The sequence below is a fragment of the Oxyura jamaicensis genome, chromosome 9 (assembly GCF_011077185.1).
Source record: "Oxyura jamaicensis isolate SHBP4307 breed ruddy duck chromosome 9, BPBGC_Ojam_1.0, whole genome shotgun sequence".
Taxonomy (NCBI): Eukaryota; Metazoa; Chordata; class Aves; order Anseriformes; family Anatidae; genus Oxyura; species Oxyura jamaicensis.
In genome coordinates this window covers 21,002,480-21,020,297 of record NC_048901.1, presented here as the reverse complement: position 1 = coordinate 21,020,297, position 17,818 = coordinate 21,002,480, and the positions used below count along the sequence as shown (strand labels likewise).

General features: G+C 45.5%; 1 protein-coding gene across 1 annotated transcript; it reads left to right on the top strand.

Moving 5' to 3' along the window:
• The first annotated feature begins 5,738 nt into the window (after positions 1–5,738).
• Positions 5,739–15,960, top strand: CLDN11 (claudin 11). The gene is made up of 3 exons (XM_035334486.1): positions 5,739–5,964; positions 8,438–8,602; positions 14,763–15,960. Exons 1-3 carry the CDS (start codon positions 5,739–5,741, stop codon positions 14,993–14,995), a joined length of 624 nt encoding a protein of 207 aa, XP_035190377.1. The 3' UTR covers positions 14,996–15,960.
• Positions 15,961–17,818: the final 1,858 nt, after the last annotated feature.

The window sequence follows — 17,818 nt, the reverse complement described above, 5'->3', positions numbered from 1 at the left end:
CTTATCTCTTTTAGTGGTATAATAGGATTGAATATCATAGAGAAAGATAAAATTGCACACATCTTTAAACTGAATGAAAAATTAGGTGATGTCATGGAGTCATAGAATAATTCTTTTATAGCTGTATATAATTTTGTCTATGGACTCTATGTCATATTTACACTGATAATCAAGGCAGGTTAGGTGAAAAAATATGAAACACTTTTCTTTGACAATGTTAATCAGAAAAGAGGATCCAGATTACATTTTTCCCTTCTTCCTCAACTCCATCTCCAAATTATTACTTAAAGAAAAAAAAAGAAAAGACTGTCTTTACAGCATAGTGATGGTTTGGAACAAAATGATTATAAATTATTCTTCTTGTACGTTCACCACTTGCTTTAAGAATTTAAGAGTTTAAGAATGTTTTATTTTAATAACCACCAAGAACATGGTTGTAGGGGGAGTGGGCAAGGATGTCGGTAAAAGCGTGATTATTAGGCATGGCAGCTTGAAGTTGGGTTAGCTAAACTGATAAATAAGGAAACACCATCCTGGGGAATGACAAAGTTTCTTCTGGGTATTATCAGAGGATCAAAAGAGACCGTTTGGAGCTGCTTCTCAGTATCAGTGTTTTGAACCAAACTTGTTCAGTTGTCAGCGTAGAGAAGGCCACACGGCAGGGCTGGAGTAACGGATTTACCGCAGTATTTATAGCTTAGCTGTCGAATGTATGGCATCCTCACGGGGTTAGTATACCAGAGTACTGTATATTCACTTTTCATTAAGGTCTTGTCTACGTTACGTGACTTCTGCTCCAATTTCCCATTTTGCCACTGGTTGCAGTGGGGGACCAGTACAGCCGGGGGTCCGTGCCTCGGGCAGCGCTTCCACCGCGTGCCAACCAGGCTCGCTGGCTCCTGCTGTAGACCAATAAAATGCTGGTGGCCGTAGTTTGTACTAAAATGTCCACTGCTGCAAAAACTCGAGCAGCTTATAGCAGTTCTAGCAATTCCAGCTGCAGGTAAGGCCTCCTAATACTTCAAAAACATCTGGCTGAAAAAGCTAATTGAGCATTTATTAAAATGACTTAAAAAGTAGCTTTGTAAATATTCAATTTAGTTAATCTGAGGTTAGGATGCATTTTAAATTATTGTAATCCTCTTAAAATTCTTAAATATTACTTTCAGGTTCTTTACATAACATAAATAATTTTCATATGTGTAGACTTAATTTTATACTGATTTTAAGTAATAATGTATACATAAATGTGCCATAGATTTTGTGTCTTCAGTCTTTGAAAGATAGTTTTTTAGTAAATTGTAAATAATACGATGCAAGTTCCAGAACAAATATATGTTGACCTTTTTTCACTACCTTATGCTAGTTAATACTGAGCGGTTTATTTTACAACCCAATATAGGAACGTGGATTGAACGCTTAAGGGCCTTCACTTAAGTGCACACCTAATGGTAGAAATGAATTCTGTCACTAGGTGCTTGCTTTTAGCCATGGCATGCTCATTGTATGTATTATTGTTTGTTCTGCCTTCAGGTTTTGGTTGCCGACCATTTAGGCAGGATGTTGTTTTCTCAGATAGTTGTGACATTAAGTCTTTAGGGAAAAAAAAAAAAATCCTGGAATTGTTCACAATTTTAAATCTTCACTATTAAACACCTAGACTGAAATCAAAGTTGCTTAGCGCACCTTTTGGAACAAAGTAGGATTCAGGCTGAAATAGCTAAATTGCTCCTGCGCTTTTTGAAAAGAACTTTCACAAGCTTTGTGTGCTCTGATGAGCAAGAGAATATAAGCATTGAGAGAAATTTTGCCAGTCTGAAAGCACCCTCATTCCTGGTGTAGCCATGTGTCCCTAGACAAAAGAGATTTTATCTAAAGTCTCCAAACTTGAGTCCGTCTGTGTTTTAGTTTTTGTAAAGCATATTGTTTAGCTTGAGAATCTAGGTGAATGTAGTTATGTTTCACATCCTTCAACTAATTTTATTCTATATTTAATATATTAATAGCCTAGGTGTAAAACCGTTTGTATATAGTAAAGGCATAATGCAATTAGTGAAGTAGGAAAAGTGGAGTGGGAGCATAAAGCTACCGGTGGCCTGAAAAAATACGGCTTGGTCCATATTTTAGAAGTCACAACTGTTTATTCATACATTCTTGATTTATACTGGGGGTTGGATAGCTATAATGTGTTAAGGAATTTTTGGAAAACTTTCCTAGCATTAGTTGTGAAGTTGGCCTTGAAATGCTGTCACGGTCAGCTTCCTAGAATTCACTTGTTTGTAGAGTATATATTTTGACTGTCAGCAAAGATAACAACTTTGTATTTTTTCTGCACTTAATTCATGTAATTGATCCACACAGCAGAGTTTTCTATAATATGGTGACGTCAACAAACGACATAATTACACCTACCTGCTAATCTGTGCTTGAACTGTATCAGTAGTTTTATTTAAGCTGTCAACAGCAAGCAGCAAGAAGCTGCAAATGTTGATCTTTTTGCTCATTTGTAGTGGGAGAAGTGTTCATCAGTGTTTTCATTACAGAAAGCTTGTAGAATTTTCTGTTTATTGCACATCTATCTCAAAAGATCCTTTTTTTTATTTAGCTTTTGTGAAAGCAGTCATTGCATGACAAGTTCACTGTGTGTCTCTATTATTTAGATTTTTCCATTATTTAGATTTTTTTTTTTCCCAGAGTTAGTGGTTCAGTTGGGAAATGCTTGAAAAATGAGTTTTAAGCACTTCATCAAGCACAGCAAATGGTTAAAATTTTGTATTTGGAAAATTGATTATATGTAACAATACCAACTGATTTTCTTTTCTTCGAATATAGATACCTCACTTAAAGGAAAGCACAGTTATACTGTATTTAAAATAATTCTAGGAAGTAATAAAAAGTTGGTCTAAAATATTTTGTTGCAGTTACGTTGCTTTCTGTGATGGACAAAACCTGTTCTTGTGTTTTCATACTTGCTCTCAGAAGTATTTATGGATGTTGACATGCCAATACGATTATCTGAAATTCCAGAAAGTGGTTGCAAAACACCAGTCTGTTTAGCTCAAGGCGACAGGTTGGATGACTATTCCGAAACCATAGTAAAAGCCTGTGAAAATAATCAGTGCATTCAACAATTTTTAATACTTTGCCAATGATGTACAGTCTTACTGCTAGCGTTGCTGTGGTTGCATTACATGACACACAAAACTGTCCTCTACCTCACGTGAGATTAACAGATATTTTATATGGTTTTAGTAAACAAGAGGCTTCTATCTGGTCACTTAGTTTACAAATTTTGAATTATATTTATTGAAACATGACATACTGTGCTCTTAGCTTATACCTCAATTGTATTTTGTGCTGTTATCCATTTTCATGCCGTGTAAATACATGTACAGATTGTGGACTCAAAAACGAATAAAAAAACTGTAATGTCACAGCACTTGTCTTTGTAGTGTTTTTGTACACGGAAATACAAATGTGACTTTTTGAAGGTGTTTAACAATGGTGCTTTTTTTAGAGAGGACAGTCTGCCTTGCTTTGATTACAATAAATTAAGACCTGATTACACCGAAGCTTTGTTAGCAGAACTCCCACAGCCTGCAGCAGCTCCCCACTTTTCTAAAGAGCATTTTTAGCAAAATCTACAAGATCTACAAGGTCTCCCTCACAGTGAGTCCATTTCCTAAGCCTCACATGGCTCCTTGAAGATACCGACAGTAACATTTCTCTATCTTGACATGGAGTTGGTGTTTGTATGTGTAAATACAACCACTTGTGTATTTGGCATGTTCTCCGGTGCACAGCTTTTGTTGCTGCTTAACTACTCCAGCAATGTTTGAGTCGTTCACACCTCTCCTTATTAGATTGGTAATGAAGAAAATAACACACATCACCGTACAAAATGCTGAGATGTAGAACCATTTAAAATCAGAAATGATAATTATATTTTATCTGCTGAAAAATATTTTCGTTTACTGCTGATGCAAACTCTGCCCTACAGTGTCTCTAAGGAGTTCCCAGGTTTTGTAAAACCCACAGGATGATGTGGTTTCAAATCAGGAGATGATGCTGTGATCTGTCGAACACAATCGTGCCTTCCAAGAAGTGGAACAATACTAGTTCCACTCGAGAGGTGACACATTTATCTCCTGAATAACAAATGAGCAAACATATTTTGAGGGAAAGATTAAATCCAGCTAGAACCAACCCCTAGACAACGTGGAGATGGCACTCGGACATAAATAACAGCAGTAAGCATCAAGGAAGTCATGAAACGTGAACATGAAATGACAAGGAGCGTAGGCAACAATAAAATGCAAAAGTAAACGTTAAATTTGTGTTTATTATAAAAGCTACTCTTCACAGGTGATTTCCAGCCCGGTAGTGCTGTTTAGGTAGTAACTACGGTGTTCATATGAAGCTGTGATAAAACAAAGCTGTGGCCTTGTGTCCCTGAATTGTGATGCTCAGGAATGTGAAAAATAAGGCTCTGCACGGTCTTGTTTGTTGTTTTTACTTTATTTGCTAAGGAATGGGGAAAACAGCATTGGATGAAGAGCAGGATATATTTAATTCACCACTTACTAATCCTGGAGCGTGGTTTCCATTATTTCTGTTTCATTAACAGCCACAGGAATGGATCAAAGTCACTGCTCTGCATTTTTCACCAGACCTTTCCCCTGCCCGATGCAGTGCTGGAGGCACTCCGCTAGTGGTCTCCCCAGGCACGTTTTTTTTTCTGTGTGAATCCAAACCCTCTGCGAAATCAGAAGCTGTGGTGGACACGCGGGGATGAAATTTCATTCGGGATGTGTCGGTGTTCAATAGCATAAATGTGTTTGCAAAAATACAAAGTGAAAACGGGAGAATAGCATGACTGCGTGTTTGTGCAGATACAGGATGCTCTGCGATGTTTTCCTCTTGACATTTGGAAATGGGCTGTTCTTTGTTTCATGAGGTGGGCTAAAAGTTACACCCGCAATGAATCCGAGTAAAAAGCCAACTATTCTAAATGCTATCACTTAAAAACGGAAATAAGGTGGCTGCCAAAAGCAAACTTAAGACTCTGAGAGTGTTAATTAAGACTTTTGAAACCTCAGGCACGAGAGAACGAAGAGATGGGTCTTTTATGTTTTGCAGTTACTGAAAACATCAGAAAAGAAACAAGACTGATTGTGTGCATTTACTGCAGGAGTGCTGGTGGCTCTGGGGAGACAATCAGTTCCATCTCTCGGGTAACTCTGTCCACAACGTTTCTTGCCTTATTTTTCCATGAAGAGACAGAAGTGTGATCATTTGTCTTCAGCTCAAAAACACTGCTTCGATTTTTATCTTGAGCCTGAATTTTCAGCAGCCAGGCTGCCTGCACGTGAATAAAGTAGCCTGTTTTGTCATCTGAGCACTGTCAGAGGCAATTCTGCATCCCCTGTCCGCATCCTCCTCCTCCTCCAGCTCCCTGCGATGAGCTGGCAGAAGTTGGGGCTCCCCCCTTGCTCCTCCCATGCGCTGTGGGGCTGGAGGCAGCTCTGACCCCTCCCAGGGAGGGAGCTGGGCAGAGGCAGCCCGATGTGTGCTCGGGGACCTCTTCCCACCAAAGTCCAGTCCCTCCCGCTCCCAGCTGGCGGCAGGTCCCAGCAGCACGCATCCTGCCCTGCCTCGCACAGCTCCGCAGCCGCCTCTGCCAAAGCTTTGCCTCTGCTCTCGGGTCCAGCTCCTCGTGAGACCAGGGCGTCATCGACATGGTGGCCACCTGCCTGCACCTGGCTGGATTTGTCTGCAGTTTCATAGGGTGGATCGGGGTGGTGGTGGCGACCGCCACCAACGACTGGGTGGTGACGTGTGGCTACACCATTACCACCTGCAGGAAAATGGACGAGCTGGGGTCCAAGGGGCTGTGGGCAGACTGCGTCATGGCGACAGGCCTCTATCACTGCAAGCCCCTCGTGGACATCCTCATCTTGCCAGGTACGTGTCCCCTCCGTGCCCTCGTCCCTCCTGCCCCGAGGCTCTGCTCCATGCAGTTCTGCCGTGGGGTGAAGTGCTGGCGAAGCTCCTTCTACTTCATCAGCCCGGGAGATGGTCCATTAAGTATGCTAAGGAATTTGAGTGATAGCCCTTAACATGATACCCATTAAGTTCTACCTGGTTTTAATCGTGCCTAGGTATGATGTGTTATCTCTGGCTATTAAAACCCACTTAATGCTATCAATCATTGCCCTTAATAAACACTCGCTGTTCCTTTCACATCTCATTTCCAAGTTGTATTGTAAAACATGTATAGTATATTGAAATCTAAGAGAGGATTTTTGAGTTTCGCTTTGAGATGATGATGAACTGTTACAAATGTTAAGGATCAATTCCTTGAAATGATTTTAAGTATAATGAATCTTTTGGCATCTATTATTAATGCTGCTATGGCTTTTTATCTTCTGAAAGATTGTAATTGGTCTTGACAGTCTTGTGCTTCAGATATGTTCTACCACAAGACAGAGGTTTTACACAGTAAAGAGATATAACTGCACTTAATTTGTCATGATACTTTCTAATCATATAGTAATTTTCATCTAGTTTACTGCAAAGCAAACATTAAGCAAGGTGTTTCATCAGTGTTAGTACATCTTTTGAGCTAACTAAACCTGTCTTTGTGTGATCCTATCCCTGTAAGTTCAGTTAATTATTTTACCTAATGATTTAACTTATTTAAATTACTGGTAACTCTGTGGTGTTTCTTTGTTCTGCTACATTTTAGATTACACCTCATTAAGAATTTCAGAGGTGCCCCTTCCAAAGCTGACAGGGCAGAAATAACTGTTCCTTGTAGTTGTCATTTATTTTTCCTTATTCATTTGTTTAAATAATTTCACAGCTGTTAGAAAGATTATTTCTGAAATACTCTCTAATTTAATGCCTAGTCAGTATTACATAGTGTTTGGCAATTTTGAAACTCTCAGACCAGCTCCTATTTTTCCTTTCTGTGCATGTTTAGTTATATTTTAGTAGATTTACCTTCCTTATAGCCGCTATTGTTCAGCATGATCCAGCACATAAGAGAAAGAAAAAGCTTGCCCAGAAAAAACAGTATTGAATTAAATTTAATAAATGAGTAAATAAGTCTTTCATCAAAAGAAAGCAATGTTTCTTTTCAGCAGAAACAGATCACAAAGCAAGATTCTTCTGCTTGTAACTCATCTGAGACCCATAGCTGTCCACGAGAGAAATTCATCCTGCTCTGCCTGCTCGCTGAATTGTATTTAGAGTCTTTCATTGACTGAGACAAGTCCTTAAACTGGTGTGTTTGTGTGCATGTTTGATTGAGATCGATTACACAGAAACCACACTGGGCATTGCCATCTTCTTTGTTTTCTCATTTTCTGCCCTTAACCCCTTAGAGAACTTTTTTTGTTCAGTTTCCTGCTGAAAAATCAATGAAATGTTTGTTATACCTGGGCTCTGCCTTTTCGGGAAGAGTGAAATCCTCATTGCTGCTCTCTTATCCATATGTTGGTGGGATTTGCTTGAGGCCCTCATTTGCTGCTGTTCTTTGAGGCATCACAAAAACACCGTGTCTGCTTGTGGCAGCTTCATCTTGTTAACAGGAGGGGAAAGAGAGCCAGCACTGTCACTCCATGAGGGCTGTCCCGAGAGCTATACGTACTCAGAACTCAGTATGTTCTGACATGGTCCCTTACAGACCGGTAGAAATAGCCTGCCGTGAACAGCCCCTGTTGTCCCTCATGGCCTTGTGCTGTCTGCTGCTGCTGCAGGGGACAGGAAGGGCGCGGTGGTGACTGATGGAAGGCCAGGGGGAACCCGTGATGTCCAGAGGGGCCCAGATGAATAGTTTGGCTTTGGCTGTGAGAGGTCAAATAACTCTACAAAATGCAGTTATTTCTCTTCCTCTGTCTGTGCCAGTGGCCAGCTGGACTCCCGGTGCATGACCCTCATTGCTGTTCCTCCTTCTGCCCAGTCCTCAGCTTCCCCTGGTGGCAGCATCTCACAAACCTGTGTGTTTCAGTGGTGGGTCTTCAGCTCTGCAGCCTACCTGACTGCAAACCTCGTCTGGTGGTAGCAAGCTGATCTCCGAGTCTTTAAATTCTAGTTATTTAATCAAGGCTGAAGAGATTCAGGAAAACTCCTTCCTCTCTGTTTCCTTTGCTGTCCCTTCCCCTATTTCCCAGCTCCATGATCTTACTGTGAAGGCTTTGTGTTTTCCGGGCAGTGCTCCTTACGCCAAGGAAAATTTTGCGCTTGAACACCCTGTTCATGCACTAACCATGGTACTGTGGGCTCACTGTCAATATTTATTCACACAATGGCTTGAACCCGTCTCCAATACTCCATGCACGTGTTCTGAGCTCATCAGGCAGAAACCTTCACCCGAAGTTTTCCTCTTCTTGAGCCGAATAATCAAAACCCCATTTCCTTGCCTCGCCAACAGGGTACGTCCAAGCGTGTCGAGCACTGATGATCGCCGCCTCCGTCCTGGGCCTTCCTGCCATCTTCCTGCTGATAACGGTCTTGCCCTGCATCCGCATGGGCCACGAGCCCGGAGCCGCCAAGTACCGCCGCTCCCAGCTGGGAGGAATCCTCATCATCCTCCTGGGTAAGGCGCGCGTGGTGCCGCCTGGTGCCACCTCCAAGCCTCCAAGCGGGCCGGGTTAGGCTGGGCTGGGCCTCACGTGCTCCAACCAAAGGCATGAGCAAGGGGAGCACCGGGCAGAGTTAGCTGAGACATGTGGGAGGAGAAACCCACGAGTCAGGGGGTGCTCTTCTGTGGGGACATCATGGGGGAGAGCATGGATGTGTCCCCCCCGCCTCCTGCCAGGCTCGCCCCCGGCCTCCGAGTTCCCCAGGGAATTTCTTCCTGTCCTCGGGGCCCGTGGAGGACATTGTTTGGAGCAGCTCAGACTGTGGAGCTCATTGTCCTCCACGCAACACCTGCATGTTCTTGAGGCCTCGTCATCTCAGCAACAGGCTGCGGTGCCTTGTTTTTACCCGTTTGTTTGGCAGAGGAGGAGGGGAGAGGGAAAGTGGCCTCTTTGTGTGGCTCTGCTGCTCGCTGGCAGCCAGCGCTGACATCATCCTCGTCTTTTCTTCTTCTTCTCCTTATTTTTTTCAAGTGGGCACCACATATAGATGCCATGAAAGAGGTATTCGGTGCTGCAGCTTGGGGAGCTGCTGCCTGCGTGTACCCAGGTGGGGAAGAGCCCATGAGGCAGGCAGTGGTGAGAAGCATTTAGGAGAAGTCAGTATGTCGGAAATCCAAGGGAAAGCACAGAGAGAGTGAAACCAAGGTGCCCTTTTGGTTGCCACAGCTGGAAATCCTACCACCAGCTGGACAGAGCCTGTTCAGGACATCCTGGTCAGGAGCAGCCACTCCGGAGAGCTGTGGGAACACGGCCCTGATCCCTATCCTGAAACCTTGAGTCACAGATTTGGTCTTGGCAGAGAAAGAAAGTGTTTTTTTTCTTGTTGTGAATGAAATTTTAGAGATGGAGGAGTCTGCTCTGCCTGACATCTTAGTCCTGGGAAGTGGGGGAGTGCCAGCAGAGCTTCATTTTGTAGCAGACAACTGTGAATTTTTGGTTTTGGTTAAGGAGAACTGTGCTGTAGATCAGCCCCATTTAGCATGGCTGCAGATGTGGAGCGGAGAGCATTGCCCCAAATTCTGCTTTGCTGAAGGACAGCAACAGGGTTACAGCAGCAGGGCAGCAGGTTTGCGGGACCAGCTGTTGTGCCAAACAAATTGCAGTGATAATATTGAGTTATACAGGAACAACTGGTGGTTTTTGGGGTCTGGTGTGCCACCTCCTGCCCTGGTCCTGTCATGATGTAACACAGGTGGGGAGAACAGACATAAGAGGAGGAGAGGGAAGACATAAGAGAAGGAGAGGAGCTGCAGTGCCCCACAAGCTGGACGAGCAGAAGTGAGGCCACCAGCACACCAGGCTCAGTCGTGCAGCTCCTCTCTGGCTCAGAACGTGCTTTCCCACTAAGCAGATTCTATGAGAATGGCAAGTGTGTATTTACAGAGACTCACTTTACAGGGATTTGCTCACACCACTGATGTACTGCGTGAGCTGGGCAGGGGCAGCCCCAGGTCCTGGGAGCTGGGCACCACACTACCCTGTCTGCACCATCCAAAGGAGTTTTAGTCACAGTTGCAATAATGCTCTTTTTGTCAGGTTACAGATAAAGAATTAATGTGTTCCTTTTGCTCTTAAACGTTTCAAAAAACATAACCAGCCTAAACCCATATTTATTTTTACAAACACTTTTTTTTTTTTTTTTTTCCAGTCTGATTAGCAAGACAATCTCTTTGGAAGGAGAGTAATGTACAGAGCTTGGTGACTTTGACATTATTTAAGCTGATTAATGATCTGTTGTTTGAAAAACGAGGTGTTACCATTCCAGAGCATTTAATAAGTATGAATATCAGGCCTCAAAACACATAATACTTACTTAAAAGTCACTAAGTGCTGGAATGTTCTTGTTTACTCTCTGGCCTCTGAACCCTCACTTGTGGTTTTCAGTGTTTGCTCCCCAACCTGAAGGGCTCCAGCCTTTTCCTCTAAGTCAAACCCAGCTCCCAGAGGTCTGCAAAAAGAAAGCAAATCCAAAACCACTCACAAACGTAGCAGATATATTGAGAGTGGGGATGTGATCATGGAAGTTGGCCTCACGGTAAAACATCGCTGGTTGCTCAGGGAGGGGATGGCAGTTTATCACTGAAATCGTTAAAAAGGAAAAAAAGGAAAGAAGGGGTTGAAACAGTGTGGAAACAAACAAAAAAAGAAGAGTTGAAAACTTGCCAGGAAAACCATGGGCTCAGATATTCCATTGATTTTTCTGTCCACTGATAATAGCAGGCTGCAAAGTGCAACATGTGTGCACACCCTCCTATCCTGCCTGCTGATGTATTTATGTCTTTGCTTGATCCTATCTGACCAAGAGAATTGATTTATTGCTGAAAACAACCATCAGCAGTGGTTTGCTCTGAGCTGGTATGAAAACATTTCATACGCTAATGTTGATGGAAAAACCCGGGCCCATCCTGCGTTGTTGATACTAATTCAGGGGACCCCGTGCTGGTACCCAAGCGGTGATTTTCCTAGGGGAAGTGAGGGATCTGAGAGACTGAAAACCAGATGGAAAATATGTGAGTTATTGGGAATTACCACCACAAAGTGACATTGTTAGCTATTTTGAACTAAATAAATTGTATTAATAGGTTCTTCTTGACATGGCTTTTGCTCAGAGGACTCTATCCCAAGAAAACCAAGGTTTGAAAGCATTTTTTTCTTTTTTCTTCTGGGAGGCTGTGGACATTAAAAGACCTTTGTAAACCACACTGTTCCCCCTAGAAGAAATCACAGAATCATTGAACCACTTAGGCTGGAAAAGACCTTCAAGATTATCAAGTCCAACCAATTAATCGCTTTACACTGCAACACTCAAACTGTGGCTTGAGCTTCAAAACTTGCTGCGTTCCCAGGTGGGCAGGTGGCTCGGGTAGGAGGGAAAGCTGGCATCAGAGCAAATACGTAGACCTGCGTGTGGTCCACTGAAAACTGCTGTGCTGTGCACAGGGTAAAATGGCTTTGCAATTTGGAGGCCAGACCATGAACTCCAGCACTCTCAGTGGATACCGTGCTGTTCTGTGATGTTGTTTAGCTGGAATGAGATTTATTTGTACAACCACCGATATCAAGATAAAAAGACTGCCTTTCAAAGAGAAACAAAAAATCACATATCCATTATTTCATTCTGCAAGACCAACTGCTTTGGAAAAGAAATCTTGACTTTGAGTTGGCAACTCAGGATAATTAAATTTAGCCGTGAAAGAGAAGCATTCTTTCTTCTGCAGATAACTTGTAACTTACTGTTAGGAAAATTGGCAGGGACTCACTGTCCCGTGAGCTGGGGCTGTCGTGCTCTATCCTCCCCACTTTCTGTCCATGTGTGCCTCCATCAGCTAGTTAAACCATGCATACAATGCCCAATGTTAAGAGATTCAGCTCAATGGATTGAGCAAGAGCATTGCCAAAAAAGACTCAGGCCTGCTGGCAGCCTGGGATGTGGCCCCATGGGCTGATGGCAATGGGTGACCCCAGTAGATAAAAGCTTTCATGGGGCTCGAGCTGCAGAAAGGAGGCAAGCTTTTCAGTGTGCATGTGCTTCTGATTCCAGCTAACCTAGCTGGCCTAATGAAAAGTATTCCTTCTGTTTGCAGGCCTTCTCTTATTTTCTGCTGGACTGTGTCGACAACAACAGCTGTGCTATCTGTACTCATTCTTTTTTAGGGAGAGGCAGAGTCCCTCAGCATTAGCACAAAGGAGAAGCAGCAACAGTTCCTACTCAAACAGCTCCTCCTCATAGGGAGCCTGTCATAAAGTGCACTGAAACATGCCCTACAATGCCTTTTGCAATTCTTTTGGGTTCCTTGGCAAAACAGCTTTTCTTCAGTCTTTCTCTGCGATACTAATCTGAAATTTGTGCCCAGCACCTGAATGAAATACCGCAGTTCCAGGCCATCCTTTTCACACCTCGGAGGAGGATTTACCGTGCCCAATCCAGGCGGAGCAATGAAACCCAGCGCAGTCTCAGGGCAATCCTCCTCCTGGCAACTGGGATCACTGGTAACTGACAGCAGCTGGTAGCCTCCAGAGGCAGAGAGGCCAAACCAACCCCTGCAGAGCCCTTGGCTGGTGTTTCAGCTTCCTAGTATTGTCAGCATTAAAATAACGTGCTTTCACATGTGGCTGATCCATATGCACAAGAGCTGCTATTGTCTGAGCATCCCTGAGAGCTCTTCTCAGCCCTGTGCAAGTGTTTTCTTCGGTCCCGTCTCGGGGGGAGGGCTGGAAAAGATAAGGCTCTTATATTCTATGGACATAAATATATATATATATTTACTGCTGACAGAAAAAGAAGAGATGATTGTGTCTTTTTGGACAACAAAGACGCTTTTTGTCCGGAGCCCATCAGAATGCTTTGCAGATTCTCATCTGATACATTTTTGTTCTAAAGCACTGAGGCTCAGGAGCTGGGAGCAGGACTGATCCCCATGCAGAACAGCTCTTCTCCCTTCCTTGCCTTCTCCAAAAATTCCATCCAAAGCCACAGGGTCCTTGCTTTGAGAAGGCCCAAAATTATTGCTGGCTTTATTAGCATCCTCCGATGTTCTCCTCTTTTCCATAAGAAAATATTTTTTCTCATAATAACTGCAGCTATTGGGGATGGGTTTTCTGCTATACCGGCCAGGAGCTATGGTTTGTTCTCCACTCTAACTAAACAATTTTATTTTTTCTCTCACCCCTTTTTTTTCCCCTCTTGCAACCTTAACTTTTTGACACCGCCCCCAGATATCTTTTAACGCGGTCGGTGGAAATCTGTACCGCTGCCACAGTCCTGTTATTGTTTTGCTCTGATTCTCTGATAGCCACAAGGATGGAGTCCTGCACAGCTTGTCCCGGAGGCAAGTAAATATTGATGGATTAATTCTTGTCAGATGTACCGGCCATAAAGGAGTATTGTTTTATTTAAGACCTGCTCCTGTGAGCTGGTTAACACAGGCGCTCCTGTTGCACACGGGGGCTTTGCAGGGTGGAGGAAGGACCCTTGGTGAGAGCGAGGAGCGGTGTGAGACGAGCAGGATGCAGGGCACGTATTTCCTCCATGCTCTGAGCACACCACACACGGAAAGCTCTGTGCTCTCCAGCCTGGCTGCCTGAAAAGTCCTGAATTTGAACACTTCACTGTCCGGAGGGCATCTCAGCTGCCACCTGCCCAGCAGTCTTCCTGCTTCTCACGTAAAAATCTGAGCAAAACTTGAAGCTTGAAGTCCTCAGTCATTTTTTGACCTGCTTTGTAGACTCTGGATAAAGTCCCTTCTGTTCATTTCAATAGGTTTCTGGGAAGCCTTGGGGGGTTTGTCAGATTGTTTGACAAGAGAAATTTTCCATAGGGAAGTAGAATTTTCCTTCCAGATTTGGGAGATGTTTCCTTCTCCATAAAACAAACAAACAAACAAAAAACCAACACCCTGCATGCTTCTTCTTTTATTCCTGCCCATTTTCTGCCTGTATTTTGTGAACCCTGCCCTGTCTTGCTAAGCACTGGGATATTTTGTAAATGTTTGTGGCCATTCAGTTAGAGCAACTGCAGTGATGCTGACAGACGTGGGCTGAAGCTGTAGCACATGAGTTCATGCAGAAATAGTGATTTAGAGGAGTTAACTCTGAGCTCCACATTTTACTCCCTTATCAACATGTTTGGCTTTTTGTGGTCCTAAATCTGCAGCTCCTCAGATCATCAGCATCAGGGCTGACTTTCCCTCCTCACCCCGTTCCCTTGTTCTGGGGAAGAAATCCATTTCCCCTGTAATGTACCAGGTTGTGTCAAGCAGCAGTGTCTTTTCTTGTTCATTGATGTCAGGGGGAGACTGCTGTTCCCTCTCAACCTCTCCCCAGCTCAGGCCTCCCCACGCTGCCTCCTGCTCTGGGAGCACCCAGCCCAAGAGCGATGCTGAGTGCCCCCATGGGGACTGCACAGGCAGGGGGCCAGGCTTCCTCTCTGTGCTGTGGGGCCAAAACAGGACGCAGGAGGTTAAAGCCAAGCTGCTGCACGCAGGACATCAGCTGCACCTTGTGGGTCCGTCTCGGGATGCCAGGGGCTGACAGATGCTCGCTGGGTGCCCCTGGTGTGCCCGCAGTCAGCATGGGGCCGAGGCCCGCAGTGACTCTCCCCTCCTGTCTCCCCAGCCATGTGCGGCGTCGTGGCCACCATCTGGTTCCCCGTCTGCGCCCACCGCGAGACCACCATCATGAGCTTCGGCTACTCGCTGTACACGGGCTGGATCGGCTCTGCCCTCTGCCTCTTCGGTGGCTGCGTCATCGTCTGCTGCTCGGGGGACGCCCAGACCTTCGGCGAAAACCGCTTCTACTACGCCTCGGGCTCCAGCTCCCCGACCCACGCTAAGAGCGCCCACGTGTGAGGGTCCCCGGCACCTCCACGGCCGCCGCCGGGCGCGTTGGCTGCTGGCACTGCGTGCACTGCGCTCGCTTCTCCTGGCAGGCGCCGCTGCCAGGCCCCCGGGGGAAGACCTTAGAAAAGCAGCCCCACTGCCCGGTGGTGCCAAGTGTTCCCGTCCCCACCTGCGTTGTCCCAACCCTTCTCTAGAAAGGACACCCCGGCCAACCCAACCCCTCCCTCCTGCCTGTTTCGTCCTCACCACATGCCCCATCTTCCTGCAGCCGGGATGGTTTGGGGTCTTCAGGTGGGGTTTAGGGGCTTTATTTTACTGCCTAGCTCACCTGGTTATAGGAGAGTTTAAAGCAACAAAACAGACACGAGAGAGACCCTTCCCTGCTGTTGAGAGGCCTCCAGCAGCTCTTTGCTTTCCCCCTTTCAAGGTCACTGCTTTGGCAAGGTTCGGGTGGGAGGGCAGGGAGGAAGGCTGCATCCCTCCAGCCAGGCAAATGTTTCTCTTTCGGAAGAGTAGGGAAGTTTTTCTGCCTTTCTCTGTAAATACTTTTGTACGGATTTGATCATTTTAGTAACAGTATTTCCTGCACTCCCCCGGTCATCAGTATGAAGGAAGCAGAACCCAAAGTCCTAACCACATGGTAAATAACAGTGCCTCTGTACATAGTTTCAAATGACTTTGAGGGCTCTAATCTCTGCATTCTCATTCTTTTCTTTTCTTTTCTTTTCTTTTCTTTTTTTTCCTTCTCTTTTTTTTTCTTTCCTTTGTACAGATCTGTTACTAAAAAAAGTATTTTTACATTTAAAAAAAATCTTTGCTTTTGTCCCACAAGTTTGTGTTCTGTCTTGCATCATTAAATAGCACGTTTTTAACTCAACGTAATGCACCTGTTACAGCACAATTCTGGTGAGTACTGATGATGCCTTTGTACTTTAAGTGAAATACTGTACAATAAATAACAGAGTATCTGCAAACGCTGCCTTCTCTTTTTCCTTCCTTCCCGTGTGTTTCCGTAGCTGGCTTTTCCATGACAAAGGTTTCCCAACAATTTTGAAGTTTTTTTTTTTTTTTTTTTTTTTTTTTTTTTTTTAAGCAATTCAGGACGAAAGATTTTGCTGTGGAGTTAAGTGTTAAGTTTTAAGCCCCTCTTTTTTTGGGGGAACATCTAAAACTCGAGTAGCCCCCTGTATGGTACCGACTGCTGCCTTGCACATTCGTTCTTTCAATGTTCCCAAGAGTGGCTTGCACCAGGGTAAGGATTTGCTGTACTCTTCACATCTGGGAGAGTTAGAAACCCACTGGCGCGATGGAGGTACAGCCCCAGCACTGCCTGAGCATGGTGAAGTCCACAAGTCATGATGCTCTGAGCTAAAATAAGAGTCTGATCTGTGCTCATCACTCTCTTTGATTAAAACTGTAAGATGGAGATCTAGCTCTGTCCTTACTAGAGGCTGTGGCAATTTAATTACGTTGATACCAAATCCCATCTGTTCCCAGGGACGTTAACTCGGTTCAAACAACTGGTGTGAGCTGGGCTTCAGGCCCAGGGAAAGAGCAATGGCCAGGGGCTGCTGCGTGGAGCAGGAGAGGAGGAGAGCTCCGACCTAGTGCTTTGGGGCGGAGGGCAAGAATTTGAAAACAAGGCTGCAGGTTGAGCCATGGTGGACTGGGGTCTGTCTGCTCATCTTGGTCTGCTTCGGTTGGAGAACCCCACCATTTCCACAGGCAAGGATGCTGCAGCTCCATGCCTCACCCTGCCAGCTGCGAAGCCAGGACAAGGAGCATTTAAAAGGAGAGGAGGAGGAGGACGGCAGTGGAAGTATCTGCCTTGGAGCCTGGGCAGCCTTGAGCACGGCCTCTCCTGCCCGCGGTGCCCTGCGGCACACACAATGTGTGTGCCAGCCGTGGGACACTTGTGGCCATTACATCAGGGGCAGGGCACAGTCGGTTGTTGTGTGCGCCGCGGGGACGCCGTCAGTGCTGCCATTGATGTGTGGGTGCCACGGGCCGGGGCAGCGCGGGGACGTGCCAGCTTGTGCAGGCGGCCGGGATTGTGGATTGTGCGCCCGTTAACCCCGGGGCTGGCGGCGAGGGAGCCCTCGGATCAGGAACCCGCTGCGACATTGCCCTGTAAATGGAGGGGAAAGCTCAGAAAGTCCTGCTGGTGCAGCAGGAGGAGGGAGGATGGGCCGAGTGGTGTCAGAGGGCTTGTTTCCCAGCACACTGTTGGTAGTGCAATGAGGCTGTGCTGGTGCAGGACCCTTTGGGGAGTGAGCCCTTCCAGGCAGCACTTGTGTTTTTTATTATTATTATTATTATTTGTTATGTTTTGGGCTGCAACTTGGCACCTTTGGGCATGCAGAGCTGGGGACACACTGCCACACACAACCCCAGTGGGGCTGGCAGTGGCACTCATCTCCCTGCCCTCCCCGTGCCCTGCCCATGGTCACTGGGTACCTGCAGCTGATACCAAATCCAGCCCCTGAAAGGCTCCGGGCAAGCTGCTCAGAGGAAGGAAGATGCTTTATTTCAGGGAGTGGAGGAAAATAAGCAAAGCAAAACAATCCCAGAGCAGCCGCAGCGAAGATGTAAATCCGCAACCCGCAGCGTGCAGAACGAGGAGGTGCCAAGTGTGGGATGGGATCGGTGCTGGCGTGGCAGAGGGGAGATTTTGGAATAAGCACAAAGAACACTGAACTCCTCAGGTTTTTAAAGGATCACAGCTGAGATACCTGCTTCCCACCCTTCCGAAACACCCCCCTGCCCCAGGGCACTCTGGATTACAAGTGGGGCAGGGCTGGGCTGGCTGTAACTCCTGATGGCTTTGGGTGC